Genomic DNA, 16483 nt, shown 5'->3' with positions numbered 1-16483 from the left:
TTTTCAGAATATAGGAACAAGTGTTTACTTAAAAATCAAAACAATTCCTCAACGAAACACTTAAGAAATAGACACATTAAAGGATACTTTACAGATTTTGATTCAGATCTTTTCTGCCCTGCTGAGCCTCACAAACTGAAGAAAAGCAAATAAAGGGGCCTTCGTGCAAGAAGGCAGCATCTTTTCGCACCTTCAACCCACCCTGATGGGCTACTGCTTTAGTCTTTATGCAGATGATCATGGATCTTCTAGACCAGGAGCAGCCTGGCTCTGCTTACTTTGTCAGACTGGTTGAGACCATTTTAGCGAGGTTGACCCAGTAGTCCAGCTTTGGCAGCCAGAGCCTCGTTCTGCTGAATGTGATACTCCTGGAAACGCATTGAGATCCGCTGAGTCATCTTCAGATACTTCTGTAGGCAGGACTCCGAGCAGCTGGACTGGAACCACAGAAGCATTAACATTAACAACAACACACATCTCAGTGGGGAATTATTTCACTGAGCCAACAACAGCGACTCACATTCTATGTCAATGGGCTCATTGGTGGAGCCATTTACTGACCCTGAGGTCAGTAAAAACTAACAACCCTTACCAAAAAGTATGGAAACGATCCATCCTTCCATTTCCTATACCCGTTTAATCCCATTCAGGGTTGTGGGGGTGCTGGAGCCTATCCCAGCTGCGGGGCTATACCCTGTCCATAACAGAATGGTGAAATCATGGATGCTCATCCTCACTCTTCGGGTCAATTTAGAAATCACCGGTTAACCTAACATGCATGTTTTTGATGGTGGGAGGAAGCCGGAGAGAACCCAGGCATACATGCAGACCCCTCAGAGAAAGGCCCCAGCCGGGGGTTGAACCAGGAACCCTCTAACCCACCACACCACTGTGCATTGGAGTTCATTCAGCTTTTTTTGTAAAGACAATTAGCAACATATTGATACGACACTAAACTTTAATAATTGAACATTTTGGTTTTGTAAAACATACCTGGAAAAAGTCTAATAAAACTGCTTGATGTGCAGAAGAATAATGGATAAGAAAAAAACGAGAAACGAGAAAGAATGATTGAAAAACATCCTCCTTCATCAGTCAGGTTCCAGCTTTGCTGTGCAGCAGCTGACAGATCAGCTCTGCAGGATGGAGGCTCGTCATGGAGCTTTTTCTTCCTTTCCTCCTTAAATCTGAACAGACTGAGATCCAGACTGTTTGCTGCTCATGTCATTGGGCTGATGTGTCTGTCCTGGAGAAGAGTTTGAACCCTCTTTGCTCTGTGGAGAGATGCATCATCACCCTGAAAGCTGAGCTCAGCATCACCAAACCTCCTTTAGATAGATGTGATGAGGAAAGTGTCCTCCTGAACACCTCCTGCAGAGGTGATGCTGCCATCTCCCCCGGTCCATCATCAGCTCATATCATCACTGATGGTGGAGATGTGCTGGTTTCATTGGACCAAAGTAAAGCTCCAGCATCGTCTCCTTGGTGATTCGTCTCTGAGTCTCACTTCCATCCAACCATCCACAGTCCCTGGCTGCTTCTCTTCAGCCGCTGTGAGCTGCTTCTCTCCTCTTTAGGTGTTGCTGATGCTTTACTTTGGCTTCTCTGGATGGAAATCACATTTCCTTCAGCTGCTTTCACACAAACTCGGTTTACTTGGAAATTAACTTACAGTGGGAATGCACACAGCCTATCCAAAGAGAGGAAGTGACAGAGTGCTGTGCATTTTGGATGGAAAAAAACTGCAGAGGTAGACAAAGAAAAAGTAGGAAAACAGCGAGGAGCTTATTGATATACGGTCAGAGGACTAGATGTCGCGTTAGCATGTGGCTGAGGCTGTTGCTTGTTGACAACAAGCCAACTGAAGGGGGTGGATTTCCGTTTTCGGTCCTGACCAATCAATGAGTGCGGTTTTCTTCTTCCTCATGCTTTTTACCTTCCTGGTCAGTGCTGGTTTCGGGCAACGCTGCCCCAAACGAGCAGCTGCTGTACCTGCGTGCCGTAGTTCAGGCGGTTGGGTTACCAAAGTGCAGTGTGAAAATAAACCCCCTTTATTTCCCCCAGACTATCCTGGTGTGATAGTGCCTGTTGGCTACTGTGTCTGTTCTTTTCCTTGTTGTACGTTGGACCGGTTCAGGAAGCGTTCCAAGTGCCAGCGAATCGTAAAGGATCTACCCTCACATTCTGTGGATTTAGGAGCTTACTGTGTGGACTTATTGTTCATAGCTAGCTGCCTTTTTGTCATGGAGCCAGGAAGAAAGCGGATATTTCCTCCGCTGATCTCTCCAAATAAGGCAGGCACACAATAATAACTGGGTGGACATAGACTAGAAATACTTTATTAATCCCTTTATAATAATATTAATTATAGGGAAATAACACAGAATAAATGGCATATATATTAAATAAATATTAGTATTTGTAATATTATTCATTTATGAAATAAATAATATTTTAAATGAATATAAATGTGATAATGCATTGCATAACCCTGTTACTAATGTCCATCTTCCACATTCTGGCATTTTAAAAGTGTTTTTAGTTGTGTTCCAAAGTAACCGGATGCAACAGTAACACATCTATGCTGAGCCCAACAACAGTGAACCGAGCTCAGGTGAGCCAGCTGGCCCCAGCCTCCTTACTACATCACTGTATTTCTTTTTTTAATCTGGAGAGAAGAGTACTGTGGATGAGGCCTCGGCTGAGATGACTCACAGCCCTTCACTGCTGTGGAGGATAAAGGGCTCAAAAAGCTTGTTAAAGCTTTGAACCTTAACTATGTTCCCCCTACAAGGCAGCCACATGAAGCATTTTCTGATATTTACCAAGAAAGTTCTCTCTTTCAGGCTTTGAAGGCTATGGTGGACGACAGATACCAGAAGTACAAGGAGCAGAATCCAAAATGAATGCAACAGTGGAGGTCAAAACATATCCTGCAGAACCAAATGTCAAGAGATCAGAGGACCCGCTACAACACTGAAGACTCTGTGCACCCCAGCTTTGCCTGTGCCCTGTGAAACGGTGTCTGCTCAAAAGAAAGAAACCGCCTGAAGCCAAGCACTGTTGAACAGTTACTGTTCTTCAATAAAAAATAATACATGCCCCCCCCCCCCCCCCCAAACACAAGCAACACAAGCTCATTTCGTCTATTAGCATAATCAAATCGGCACAAATCATGTCCAGGCTTCACACAGTGAAGCCATGTTATCATTTCAATCACCACCTGCTCTACATTTATTGTCCACTTGATGGCGCAGTAGAGCAAATGAAGCGCCATGAAGCTTCAGCCCCTGTGTGAACTACTCAGATGGAAAGCTTCAGTGCTTCATGAGGCCATTGAAAGTATTTCTTCCTTATATTTCAGTTCCACTATGAGGAAATTACAAGTTTTATCCTCATTTCAGGTGTTTGTGCTGCCTCAGGTGTATTTCATTGCTTCATCAGTGCAGGGACAAGACACCTCTGCTTGCTTCTACAGTTTGGAGTCTGTAGTTGTTCAATATGAGGAGAGAAGCTGTGCCAATGAAAGTCAAGAAGGCGGAAAAATAAGAATGAACCAAAATTAACTGCCTGGAATAACATTAGAAAGAAAGAATGCTCTGGTGAGCTCTGTGATCACAAAGGGACTGGTCGGCCAAAGAAGACAAAGGAATCCTCACTGTGGTAAAGAAGAATCCTCAAAGGCCCGTCCAACGGATCAGAACCATCTGCAGGAGGCAGGTGTGTCTCTGTCAGAGACGACTGTCCACAGAAGACTTCATGAGCAGAAGCACAGAGGCTACATGCTACATGCTAACCACTAGTTAGCCACAGAAACACAGAGGCTACACTGCTACATGCTAACCGCTAGTTAGCCACAGAAGCACTGAGGCTACATGCTACATGCTAACCACTAGTTAGCCACTGCTACATGCTAACCGCTAGTTAGCCACAGAAACAGGATGGACACGTGACAGTTTGCCAAAAAGTCCTTAAAGGAGCTGCAGAGTTCTGGAAAAAGGTGTTCTGGACCCAGATGAACCTGCATCAGAGTGATGGCAGGAAGAAAGAGTGGAGACCAACAGGAACCAAGATCCAAAGCATAGCAGCTGCTCTGCTGAACACGGTGGTGGGGGTGTGATGGCGTGGGCATGTTTGGCTGCCACAGGTTCTGCTGCCACAGGTTCTGGCTGCCACAGGTTCTGCTGCCACAGGTTCTGGCTGCCACAGGTTCTGCTGCCACAGGTTCTGCTGCCACAGGTTCTGGCTGCCACAGGTTCTGGCTGCCACAGGTTCTGCTGCCACAGGTTCTGGCTGCCACAGGTTCTTGCTGCCAAAGGTTCTGCTGCCACGGGTTCTGGCTGCAGCGGGTTCTGGCTGCCACAGGTTCTGGCTGCCACAGGTTCTGGCTGCCACAGGTTCTGGCTGCCACAGGTTCTGGCTGCCACAGGTTCTGCTGCCACAGGTTCTGGCTGCCACAGGTTCTGCTGCCACAGGTTCTGGCTGCAGCGGGTTCTGGCTGCCACAGGTTCTGGCTGCCACAGGTTCTGCTGCCACAGGTTCTGGCTGCCACAGGTTCTGGCTGCCACAGGTTCTGGCTGCCACAGGTTCTGGCTGCCACAGGTTCTGCTGCCACAGGTTCTGGCTGCCACAGGTTCTGGCTGCCACAGGTTCTGGCTGCCACAGGTTCTGGCTGCCACAGGTTCTGCTGCCACAGGTTCTGGCTGCCACAGGTTCTGCTCACTTATCTTCACTGATGATGGAGCTGCTGATGGCAGCTGCACAATGACCTCTGAGCTGGATACAAACATCTGATCCCAAACATCCTGCTAAGGCAACACCAGAGTTTCTCAAAGCTATAAAAATGCAAAATTGTGAATGGCCGAGCCACTCACCCGATTTAAATCCAGCTGAGCATGCCTTCCATACGCTGAAGAACAAACTTAAAGGGAAAGGCCCCCAGAACAAGCAGAAGGTGAAGGTGGCTGCAGTAGAGGCTTGGAGAGCACCTGGTGTGTAAGGGATGTGCAACAAAGCACTAATCCTGCCTGCTTTAATGTACCCACCATGAGGAGCTTTATTCACCTTGTTTCAACGGTTTGATTTAGAATTTCAGGTGGAGGAGCAGAGAGGGACTCTGTCCCAAACATTATGGAGGGCTCTGTATCTGTTTTTGAAAAGCAAAAAAAAAAAAAAAAAGTCCAATAATTTCTGCTACCTAAGTGTTCAGATATTTCATCAAATCTCACTTTTTTTTCCAAATAAAAGAGCTGAATGAACATCCTGCAGCTGTGATCCCATAAGTTCTGCCAGGGCTTTTCAGCAGAGAGCCTCAAGGGGCTCGGTCCAACGTGGAAAACATGAAAGTGTGTTTTTACCTCTTCGGGCTTCACGTCCCTTGTCGTAAAATCTTTAACGCAGTCCATGAAACAGTTCTCTGTGACCTTGTTGTACGTCCCCAGAAACTCCTTAAACTGAGTGAAGACAGAAAACATCCACCTGTTAGAAACAACCTCCACAACTGGGTTCTTCTGTTTTCTCCACAGATGATCAACAGCATCTCTGCAAAGCAGGCTGAGAGACCAAGAACAGGAACCCAACCGCTTACAAAGATGTGATGGAGGAATCTGACATAAATGGCACCTGCAGTTCATTGCAATAAGGCCAGTTCCTTAAAATGTGTGGTGATGTGTATTTTTATTCCTTCAACATCTACAGCATCTGATGGGTTAAACTGTGAAAAAACTAAATTGAAGCCCGATCCCATAACTCATGGCAAATGACAACATTAAGGAACACAGAAACCGGTTCTCTCTTTCTTCTTTTAATTCAGTTGCAAGAGGCTGTTAAAAGGTCCGGCTACAATCTGAACTCAGTCGAAAGAGCAAATCTACAACTGTCCGAACAGCTTACTGATATGTTTTGGTGTTGTAAAACATTTACCAACACATTAGCCTTACAACAGGGCCATCGAGCTACCGCAGGGTCCTGGGTCAAACATCGCGCCCTGCAAAGATGCTCTTCATGTGCAGACGGGAGTGCAGAGCTGTAAGAAGTCAAACAGGAAGCTACAACCGTTGCACTGCAGCTGAAGCAGTCCGAGTACCTTATGTGTGCATTTGGACACGCAACACTTTGCATATGAACATGTCTCATGTGCTGAGGCATGCTCAAAGGAACCGCAAATGGACATAAGTATTGGGGGGTGGGGGTGTAGAGTGCCTGTGTAGAAATCCCTCCGTTAGCTCTCCTATTCTACACACACCTCTACTGGGACGACTTCATCGACAAAGTCGTCGTTCACTTGTCAAAATCTGATAAATATCCTGCCATGTTGCACAAAACTATCAGCAGCAAACTCTGTGTGAAGTTAGCCGACTGTCACAGAGCACGGAGTAAATAAACTGTGCTGCAGGGGGGCGTGTGGATGAAGTGGTCCCAGTAGAGTGCCTGTGTAGAAATCCCTCCATTAGCTCTCCTATAGCTGCAAGTAGCCACATAACAGCAGCTATGAGCTAACAGAGCTATGAGCTAACAGCAGCTATGAGCTAACAGCAGCTATGAGCTAACAGAGCTATAGTACACGTTCATTCATTCATTCTTCTTAAAATATTGCTGAAATAAAGACAGATAATGCCTTATTTAGAGGCTGCATCGTCAAAGGCAGCCACAAATAATGAGAAGATGCTTTTCTGTTTGACGCACTGAATCACCTCGGCCTGCTTTTTGTCGCTGGCTGATACATCTGCAGGTGATTAAACTGTTCATAATTTTTTCTGACTTTTTTATCAACTACTCTTGACAGTTTGGGAAAAACGTGAGTTCAGTCTCACAGCTTTCATGGCTCTCCTCCACCCGCTGGTAGGTAGTGTTGTGCGGGTCGATACTTACGTATTGATATTTGTGATCCCAAACCTGATCGATACTTCATTAAAAGTGTTGGTATCAGTAATCTGCACTAATTTCATATTAACAGGTACTTTTTCGACGCAGTATAGTTATTTGTCCATTTACAGGACCGATTCCCCACCAGCTGGCAGGGACTAACTTACATGTCCTTCTGCCTGTGAGGGGAACTGTATCAATGTGCCTCTTCCTCACAGCCTGCAAAGTGTTTTGATGGGATGGGAATGGCTAAGCATTTTTATATCGGGGGATCCACAGCTGGCTCCGTAGACGGATGTGTGCCGAGGGATCCACAGGGATCCACAGCTGGCTCCATAGACGGATGTGTGCAGAGGGATCCACTGGGATCCACAGCTGGCTCTGCAGACGGATGTGTGCCGAGGGATCCACAGGGATCCACAGCTGGCTCCGTAGACGGATGTGTGCCGAGGGATCCACTGGGATCCACAGCTGGCTCCATAGACGGATGTGTGCAGAGGGATCCACAAGGATCCACAGCTGGCTCCGTAGACGGATGTGTGCCGAGGGATCCACAGGGATCCACAGCTGGCTCCGTAGACGGATGTGTGCAGAGGGATCCACAGGGATCCACAGCTGGCTCCGTAGACGGATGTGTGCAGAGGGATCCACAGGGATCCACAGCTGGCTCCACAGGGATGAATGCACTAAAATGTCTCATGCAGACTGATTTAGCGACTGTTTTATCGCCCAGCCCTATCTGACATCACATGAATCTGGAGCTGAATATTCCTCACAACTACAGTTCTCATGTAATTTGGTAAAAATACATGCTGAGAGCTACAAACTACTGCAGCTGGAAAAGAGCTGTTCCAAAAATAATGCATCAGTAGGAATCCGACTGTACTGTTGTGTGTTGGAGCAGATTAATGTACTGCAGGTTTAACCTTTGGACTGAAGAGAAAATAGTTACTAATTCCAAAGAGGGACAAAAAAGACTCATCCGTGAGCTTTCTGACCAGTTTAAACCGGGATTTCAGGGGCAGATCTGCTGTCAGAATGATTTTCAATATATTAAAAGAAACTTTGTTTCTCTCGTTTTGCAGAAAGGGAAACATGGAGGAACCATGTCCCACCACATTCCTAACATGATTCATTTCCTTTCATTTATTAACGCTGGAAGACAGTAAAGTTGACACACTGATGCTAAACTCTGGGTTAAACTACTGACCTGTTTGATCTGGTCGGATTCGGTAACCTGGACCGCCATGATTCACTCTGCAGAGAAAGCAGACAGTGACAGTCAGCCTGTGCTCACACATTTAAACACATTCACCTCTTTCCTCGCAGACAGTTGACTTTCCAAACGATCCTCAGACTTTCAGCGTACTTGAAATCAGCAGCAGTTAGCGTGGATGTGCTCATTCGGACGGGTTCTGGATTAATGAGTGGATGTGAACGAATAAAGGGTTTTCAGCTCGAACCTGCTGCTGGTGCTCCTGCAGGGTGGCTATGCTAACAGCTAGCCTGCTTAGCTTTATGTTTCCACGGACGGTGATATTCTCGGGGTTCTCTTGTAACTTTCCTTCGTGGTAAAGCAAAAGAACAATAGTGTTAAAGTCTAAACAGCGGTGTTTCAGCGTTACCTGTGTAAATGAGTTAGTTCTTGGACGCGTGCTGCTGCTCGTGTGTGACTCAGGATCTGAAGGGTACGATGAGACGCAGAGCCGCAGATTCTTTACAACCTTTAAAAACTGTTCACTGCCGGTCAAACACGTTCCACACGAAGCTCCTTTTTACTGTCCTGTTGGGTTCTGTAGGGATTATTCGTTCAGTTCAGGCTCAAACAAACACAAAAAGGCTAAAAATTGAAAGCAAAACGAGACGAAAGTGCCGCATAGAACAACAGACGACACGTGACCTTATGCTGCGTTCGTGAAACACGGAAATGGGACTTGTAACTTGAAATCTATTTTTTTTCGATGCACAAGATAGAAAAAACAAGGTTACCTTAAGGTTTTCTTTGTGGCTATGCACACTCAGAAGTTCCACTGTTCACTTAACTGAAGAACAGATGTACTTTGAAAATATATCTTAAATTTATAAAAAAAAATAATTATAACAATAATAGCGGTATTAATAATAATAATTTTCGTCCACCGTGTAAGCTGTGTTTTCATGGAATGATGTCAAATAAAGAAGTAGGGACACTTTTATACTTTTTTTAATTCATTTTATAACCAGACCGGACCAACCAACAGCCTTCTTTCTTACGTTTCCTGTTGAACATTGGAATACTGACTTCCTAGTTGCTTCTCAACGCAACATCACAGCCTGGTGACCCTGACTCAACCTTATGATGTCTAAGAGTTTTTGGTTTTATTTATCAGATGTAGAAAGTTCGTGCTGATCTCAGGCACGCAGATTTCTTTTATTGTCTTTACCCCAAATAGTTCTGATTTGTTAGTTCTGAATAAGTAAATGTAGGTTCAACAGATGCCTCTTTGGCACCATGTGATGGTGACAACATGATCTGCTGTAGAGAAAAAAAAATCATTTTTTGATATTTTTGAGAGAGACAGGAAACAGAGCAGTGAGAAGGGGAATGACACGCAGTAAGGGTTGTCCGGTTCGGGAGCCTCTGTATATGGGGCATCTGCTTAACCCACTATGCCACCAATCACCCCATGAATGACTCTTTCAAACGATTATCGCAGATGTTAAAAAACAACAAAACAAAACGGCTTTACTTGTTGCACGTGGTGTTTTTTGTGTGTCGTGCACACCATTTACTGCCATTTATTTTTACCCAAACCTTAACCATTTGTTGTTTCATTTAACAATATGACATGGGGCATAAAAAGCTGAAAATGAGTGTTAATGACAAACAAGTACCAGTTTGCTATCTGCATGTACTGCCATTTAAAAAAGCTTCCTTCCTGCCCAGATTGTGAATCTTTGTAAACCTTTTATGATGATCTGTGTGTAGAAGCTTTTTCTGAATGAATGTATTTCAATAAAAAAATGTGTGTTTCTCATCACTGAGATTTGAATGTGATCCAAACAGTTTCTAAAACGAGTTGAAACAGTTGTTTTTGGCTCCATCTGGTCGACAGAAAACAGAACTACATCATCTAAGAAAGTTGGACAAATGTCCAACATTTGCTCCTGGCACCTTCATCTGATTCAGAAGAGGATGAAAAACACAACATGGACATCTCTAATGTTCCACACATGTACAGAACAGCAACAATCTGCCAGGAAACTCAAGCAAGAATGTTGGAGGAACAAGCAAACAGAAACCTGTGACTGTCTGAAACGCGACACTCGTTGAACTGGTTTTGACTTCAGTTTCAAACCTCAGAAGTTATGAGGACAGCGTCCTCAGACACCAGGACTCAGAACAGCTTCTTCTGTCCAAACCTGTCCTCAACACGTAAAGATGGAAAATGTTCAACCTCGAGGGATTTTAGTAGATAAGAAATCGTTTAATCTCTGATCAATGAGATCAATCTGATTCACACAGTGCTCCCCCAGGTAAAACGTTCTGATGATGTAAGAACCGGTCGAACAGTTTGATTAACTCGTCAATGCAGTCTTTTTTACTGTGTTCCAAAACTGTGTCTCTGCCTTTTTATCCAATGTTTCTCTCATGGTTCAGTTCTGTACCTGAGTCTCAGTTTAGTTAATTCTGTTCCATATTCTCACTAGTAGTGGCCCTCAGCTCCCCACGTTTGGCCCTCAGCTCACCTGTTCTGCAGTCGCTCACAGGATCTAAACTGTAACATTGAGGACAAACTTTCTTTCACCGAAGCTTCTTTTTCTTATTCCTGTGTCGACTGTTAGAACTAGGAGAGAGCAAAGTGCTGCTCAGCAGAACCTGATCCCAAAATATAAGAGGAAGCTTCCCTCACACCAACTGAGAGACAAATCCTAATGATGTCATGTGTTGTTTTTCATCTCAAGTTGTTTTTCATGGTCTAAGAAACATTGTCCTGAACTGTAAAACCTTCTAACTGAAAGAGGCTGAAATCACCAGCATGTATATCTCATTATTGATGTAATTAATTGTGTGTTTTTCTTACCGCAGCCAGTGTTACGCCTCCTTGGAAGAGCAGCGCCACATCACCTTCTGAAGTCGCTCACAAGAGGTTTTATTAAAGAAAAGGGTAGATTTAAGGTGAGCATGAGCACCTGTAGCATAAGATAAATAAACTAAAGTACGGGAGTCTTTTCTAACTCGCTGAACATAATGATTTCATAATAAATGGGCTTCTTAGCACAGTAACTGAAGGAGTCTGAATATAGAGTATTTAATTGAATGTATACTCCATATTTTGCTTTAGCGGTTATATTAATTGGGTTAATTGGGCGATCTGGGTCATCAAATATTGTTAAAACATCCAGCACACTTTGGAAATGTGTGACTCACTGTTAGAGATACTAATGATAACTGATGTTAAATGTTGTTGTGTTTGTGTGAAGCTGTGGACGATGGATCAGGGTGAGAAGAAAGAGGTCCTTCCCTTTAAAACCGCTCTGGGAGGGGAACATGAGGTCCAGAGCAAAGCTCAGAGGTGAGATGAACATCTCTAACTGTCCATGATTCTTCTTCATGTCAGAGCTCAGTTCTCACATCACCAAACCACCTTTATTCACACCGTCTGTGTGTTGTGTTGAAGCTCAGAACAGCAGAAACCAGACTCTGAACCCGGACCTGGACCAGAACCAACCTGTGTGTCCTTAAGTAACAGGTCTATGGATCAGCCTATCTATTTAAAAGATGATCAAGAGGGTGATAGTCAAAGGTGAGAATTTAACACTCAAGGTTCCTCTCCATATTCAAACCTTTTTTTCCTCAGGTGGAGCTCCAACACATTTATCAGTTAATGTGATATTATTAGCATCTGCTGTGAGAAACCCAACTTTCTCTTACCTTAAGGCAGCTGCGTGTCCCTCAGATGTGAGGATCAGCTGTTAGATTAACCTGTGGATCAATTCAATTCAATTCAATTTTATTTATATAGCGCCAGATTACAACAATTGTCATCTCAAGGCACTTAAGTAATAAAGTCCAATTCAAGCCAATTGGAATTCAATTCATTGTAATCATAATCCAATTAATTCTTATAGAGCCAATTCAAAAATAATATCCTAGCTAAGGAAACCAACAGATTGCACCGAAACGTGTCTTCAGTCCAATCTCCCGTCCTGAGCCTGAGGGACTGTGGAAAGGAACGACTCCCTTTAACAGGAAGAAACCTCTGGCAGAACCAGAACCAGGAAGAAACCTCTGACAGAACCAGAACCAGGAAGAAACCTCTGGCAGAACCAGAACCAAGAAGAAACCTCTGACAGAACCATAACCAGGAAGAAACCTCTGGCAGAACCAGAACCAGGAAGAAACCTCTGGCAGAACCAGAACCAGGAAGAAACCTCTGGCAGAACCAGAACCAGGAAGAAACCTCTGGCAGAACCAGAACCAAGAAGAAACCTCTGACAGAACCATAACCAGGAAGAAACCTCTGGCAGAACCAGAACCAGGAAGAAACCTCTGGCAGAACCAGAACCAGGAAGGGTGGCCATCTGCCTCGACCAGCTGGGGTTTGAGAAGACAGAAAAGAGGGAAAAGAGGGGGGAAAAACACCATAACACCATTCAAAGGATACCTGTTGGAACAGGGAAACACAAGTTAATAACCACAATAATGTCACATGTACATAAAATCATTTGAGAAATTAAACAGGGGGAAAAGAGAGCAAAGTGAGGAAAGGTGTGACAGATGAGGTCCCCCAGCAGTCTAAGCCTATAGCAGCTTAACTATGGGATGTTTCAGGATTACCTGAGCCATCCCTAACTATAAGCTTTATCAAAAAGGAAAGTTTTAAGCCTAATCTTAAAAGTGGAAAGGGTGTCTGCTTCCCGGACATTTACTGGCAGCTTATTCCACAAGAGAGGGGCCTGATAACTGAAGGCTCTACCTCCCATTCTACTTTTAGAAACTCTGGGAACCACAAGGAAACCTGCAGTTTGGGAGCGAAGTGCTCTGTTAGGAAAATATCTTACAATTAGATCTTTAAGATATGATGGAGCTCGGTCATTAAGAACTTTATAAGTGAGAAGAAGAATCTTAAATTCTATTCAAATAGGATTTAACCCTAACCCACACATTCATAAGTGTTATGTTTCCTGTAGGGTCCAGAAGGACAATGCACTCTATCCTGCACCCAGATATGCATCCACAGCAAGTCATCACAGTTTCTTCAAGAAGACACAAGAGAAGCATTTTGCTAAGTAATATTCCTTCAACAAAATAAAACAGATACATGATAACCTATATAGTTTATAGATTTTTAAGCATGTGTAATGTGTTACGTTATATGTGACAGCATAGTATCTAATCGTGTGTGTCATCATAGACCCTTGAGAAAATATATATTCATTGATACTGATTCATTCATTTATTATCAAATAACAGGAATATAAAGTGTGAGTTTATTCTTAACTGACTGCCAGTGAACAGTTTTTTTTTCTCAGGCTACAGCAGCAGAGCTCAGAGGCTCCGAGAAATCAGGATGAATTGGACTTGGACATTTTTATGGTGTGTAGACATTCAAACAGACACAGTGATGATGAAACAGTGATGATGACACAGTGATGATGACACAGTGATGATGAAACCGTGATGATGAGACAGTGATGATGAGACAGTGATGATGACACAGTGATGATGAGGCAGTGGTGCCAAATATAGGGGTGTTGTAATTTATCAGGGGTTTAAAGGTGGGACACAGTGATGAGCAGTGACAAAAATAAAAGGGAATAAAAGTGCAGTTTGACCTTATAGACATTTTACAAAACGCTTCAGGAGATGTATGTAAAAAAATCATATGTCGTTATCTGGTCCGATTAAAAGAATATAAGTGATAAAGACAGAGGCTTGCGGTCTTGATTCATATTCCTTACCAGTTGGTGGCGGCAAATAATGTTGTCTTGCTAATCACAATAAACACCACAAGAAGAAGAACAATCAGCAACAGCAACAGCAGAAGAAGAAGCAGAAGCAGCAGCAGTAGCAGAAGAAGAAGAAGCAGCAGTAGAAGAAGAAGAAGTTGTTTACTGTAGTTGGCAGCGTCTGACGCGGTGTTTTCAGATATGTTGCTTTTTTCCCCACATTCGGGCTGTTTGTCTGCAGTTTTGTGGCGCGTCTTTCAGTTTTTAGTCAAATTTTTAACAGTCTAAACTTGACTTTTCCGCACCGAGTTTCAACCGTCCAGCTGAAAGATGCCAAAGCGGGAAGTTTGAATTGTACTCGTAGAGTTTATCAAGATAACAGAATTAATTTAAAACAATTTTATCGAAAATTTACTGCTGTTATGTTACGTTCGCGTCCCTGCGACTCTCCCACACACAGTCAGGATGAAACATACTGCGGCCAGGACGCCGGGGACGTTTTAATCCGCTCCACCAGGGTTCCTCCCCAGAACCAGGGACGTAAAGCTGGACCAGAGCTGGCCCGATCCGTCCAGATTACTGTCCAAAAGCTGCGTGACCCCGAGCACGTACAGCCTCATTGCAACGAAAAGGAGCGGAGGCAGGAGAAACCCATGAGGGCGTCAGCCGACTCCCGGGCCGGTAAGTGAATAACTTGACGCTCAACGCTGCTTTCTTTCACGAAGCGGATATAGTCGCCATGGCAACTGATACGGAAAAGCTTCTACTTTCCAAAGTCTCCTGACCGACAGTTGTAAGCGTGTACTTTGCTGTGAGAGGTTTGTAGCAGCTTTTAAGGGTGTGGAGTCGTATAGTTCGCGCCGTCCTACATTCACAGCTTCTGTGTTGGAGTGAAGTGCTCAAAGTACTCAAAGACTGAATTCATGTCAGCTTTTCTTGGATTTTCTTCAGCATCGCTGCTTATGCTGTTTCTCTCAAGCTTTCTTTCAGGGGGCTGATATATAAACCACCTGCCTAATGGTGAGTAGGTCCTCCTCATGTTCAAAAAGAACTTTTGAGGTGTCCTGGAGTTTTTCGAGGGTTTCGGGACGTTGGCAGTAGATCTTTGGGGCCCTGTGTTGCTGTCAGATTGTTATTTAGAATAGAATAGGTCTTTATTGTGATTGTCTCAGGTAAAATGAAATTCAAAGTGCTCCCCAGTCAGCGCATCATTCATTGTGTCTGCAGAAGAATATAAAAATGCATAAAAACAATCTACGGACATACTTACGTTCTGTCCCATTCAGATTATATGGCACATCATTGTTATTTTTTGCAGCATTGAGGGTGGTTATTGCAGGTGGATAAAAGCTGTGTTTGAGTCCATTTGTCCTTCTGTTAACTGATCTGTACCGTCTGCCTGGAGGCCACAACTCAACCAGGGAGTGACCAGGATGGTGGGTGTCCTTTCTAATGTTCTTCCAGTGTGGGAGAGGGGAGCCAACCATCTTTTGGGTGAGGACCTCCTGGAGTGCTTTCCTGTGAGCCAGCTGTGTGCAGCTGCTGTACCATGCGCACATGCAGTCGTGCACCAGCAGTCTTTGTGCGATGCTATTCCTCTTGAGTATTCTCAGGAAGTACAGTCTCTGCTCCAATTCGGAAGTGTGCCCCCCTCTCCACACAGCCCCCACTGATGATCAATGGTGGGATATTTCTCCTGTAGCCCATGATGAGTTCTTTGGTCTCTGAAGTATTGAGGAGCAGGTTGTTGGTCCTGCACCATGTTCACAGCCGCTCCACCTCATCTCTGTATGCAGTCTGCCCCCCCCCCCCCCGGAGATGAAGTTGGGATGTTTATTTATTTGTTCATTATTAAAAAGGGACAATGCACATTAATCAACATTTCAGTTTAAACACAACAACAGAGAAAACAAGCTTTACAGCACAAACATTTCCAAATGTCCAAATAATCTGAGAACAGCACAAAAGGTGCGGTTGGCTTGTTATTCATGGGTACCAGTCTGGTTAGTCTTAATCCATCTCTTAACTTTTAAAACATTGCATAACTGGTGCTTTCTCTGAAGTCACAGAGGAGACTATTCCAGTAATTTGAGGCCCTAATTGTGAGGACTTGTGAGGGAGGTGCAAGCCCATTTAATGTCTTAAAAACAAGATGGGCATCTAAATAACGATAATGAATAATGATGATTGATGGATTTCTGGTCCAGTGCTGTTTAAGTCTGCTTATAAAGGGTCTGAGTGGGTTTCAGGGTTGTCCTGTTTGCTTGTGAAACTTGTAAAACAGTATGTGGGAAAACATCAAGAGGTTAGCCGTTAGCAGTTAGCCACATTAAATGGAATGTTATTGGCACCTTTGACCTGTTTTTTGAAGGTTAAATTGGAGTTTAGAATGATTCCAAGGTCTTTAAAATGAGATGGAGCCATTAGCTTTTCTCCTTTAATAAAAACATCAGGTTGCTGTGTCATTGTGGGTTTCTGAGAGAAGAACAAACAGCTGTTTTGGGGGGGGGGGGGGGGGGGGGGGGGGAGATGCTTCTGACCTGCAAAGATGTGCTTGTGCTGTTGGATCTCAGAGCTGCCTTTGATGTGATCGATCACAATCGATCGATCTGTTACAGAAACCTGAACATGTTGGGATTAAAGAAACTGCATTAGGCTGTTTTTCCTCACCTTTTTTAAATAGTTT

The 16483-nt window shown here is 44.1% G+C and overlaps 2 protein-coding genes across 5 annotated transcripts in view; one reads left to right on the top strand and one right to left on the bottom strand.

Annotated features, from left to right (window-relative positions):
• timm9 (translocase of inner mitochondrial membrane 9 homolog) lies at window positions 1-8774 on the bottom strand. Of its 2 annotated transcripts, none has more exons than XM_072365681.1 (4): window positions 8328-8430; window positions 8075-8121; window positions 5358-5453; window positions 1-437 (listed from the first exon to the last, which is right to left on the bottom strand). In XM_072365681.1, the coding sequence occupies exons 2-4, from the start codon at window positions 8111-8113 to the stop codon at window positions 303-305; spliced, it is 270 nt and encodes an 89-aa protein (XP_072221782.1). In that variant the 5' UTR covers window positions 8114-8121; window positions 8328-8430; the 3' UTR covers window positions 1-302. The 2 variants fall into 2 exon arrangements, with proteins under 2 accessions (XP_072221782.1, XP_072221781.1); XM_072365680.1 differs by lacking the exon at window positions 8328-8430 and adding an exon at window positions 8490-8774 and having other exon boundaries at window positions 2-437.
• A 5134-nt stretch (window positions 8775-13908) lies between these two features.
• kiaa0586 (KIAA0586 ortholog) overlaps window positions 13909-16483 on the top strand; it is a 43219-nt gene continuing 40644 nt past the window's right edge. For all 3 annotated transcript variants that reach the window (XM_072365083.1, XM_072365084.1, XM_072365082.1), the window contains exon 1: window positions 13909-14478. In XM_072365083.1, coding sequence (XP_072221184.1) covers window positions 14220-14478 — 259 coding nt within the window. In that variant the 5' untranslated portion in view covers window positions 13909-14219. The remainder of the gene's footprint in view (window positions 14479-16483) is intronic.

The sequence above is a fragment of the Leuresthes tenuis genome, unplaced genomic scaffold (assembly GCF_036924035.1).
Source record: "Leuresthes tenuis unplaced genomic scaffold, fLeuTen1.0.hap1 SCAF_15, whole genome shotgun sequence".
Taxonomy (NCBI): Eukaryota; Metazoa; Chordata; class Actinopteri; order Atheriniformes; family Atherinopsidae; genus Leuresthes; species Leuresthes tenuis.
This window is presented reverse-complemented; position numbering and strand designations above follow the sequence as displayed.

Coding starts and splice junctions, on each gene's coding strand:
- timm9 (XM_072365680.1), bottom strand. CDS start 8,113: ATGGCGGTCCAGGTTACCGAATCCGACCAGATCAAACAG. Junction 5,454..8,074: donor AATCCGACCAGATCAAACAG/GTCAGTAGTTTA, acceptor GTCTTCACTCAG/TTTAAGGAGTTTCTGGGGAC. Junction 438..5,357: donor GGGACGTGAAGCCCGAAGAG/GTAAAAACACAC, acceptor CTGTGGTTCCAG/TCCAGCTGCTCGGAGTCCTG.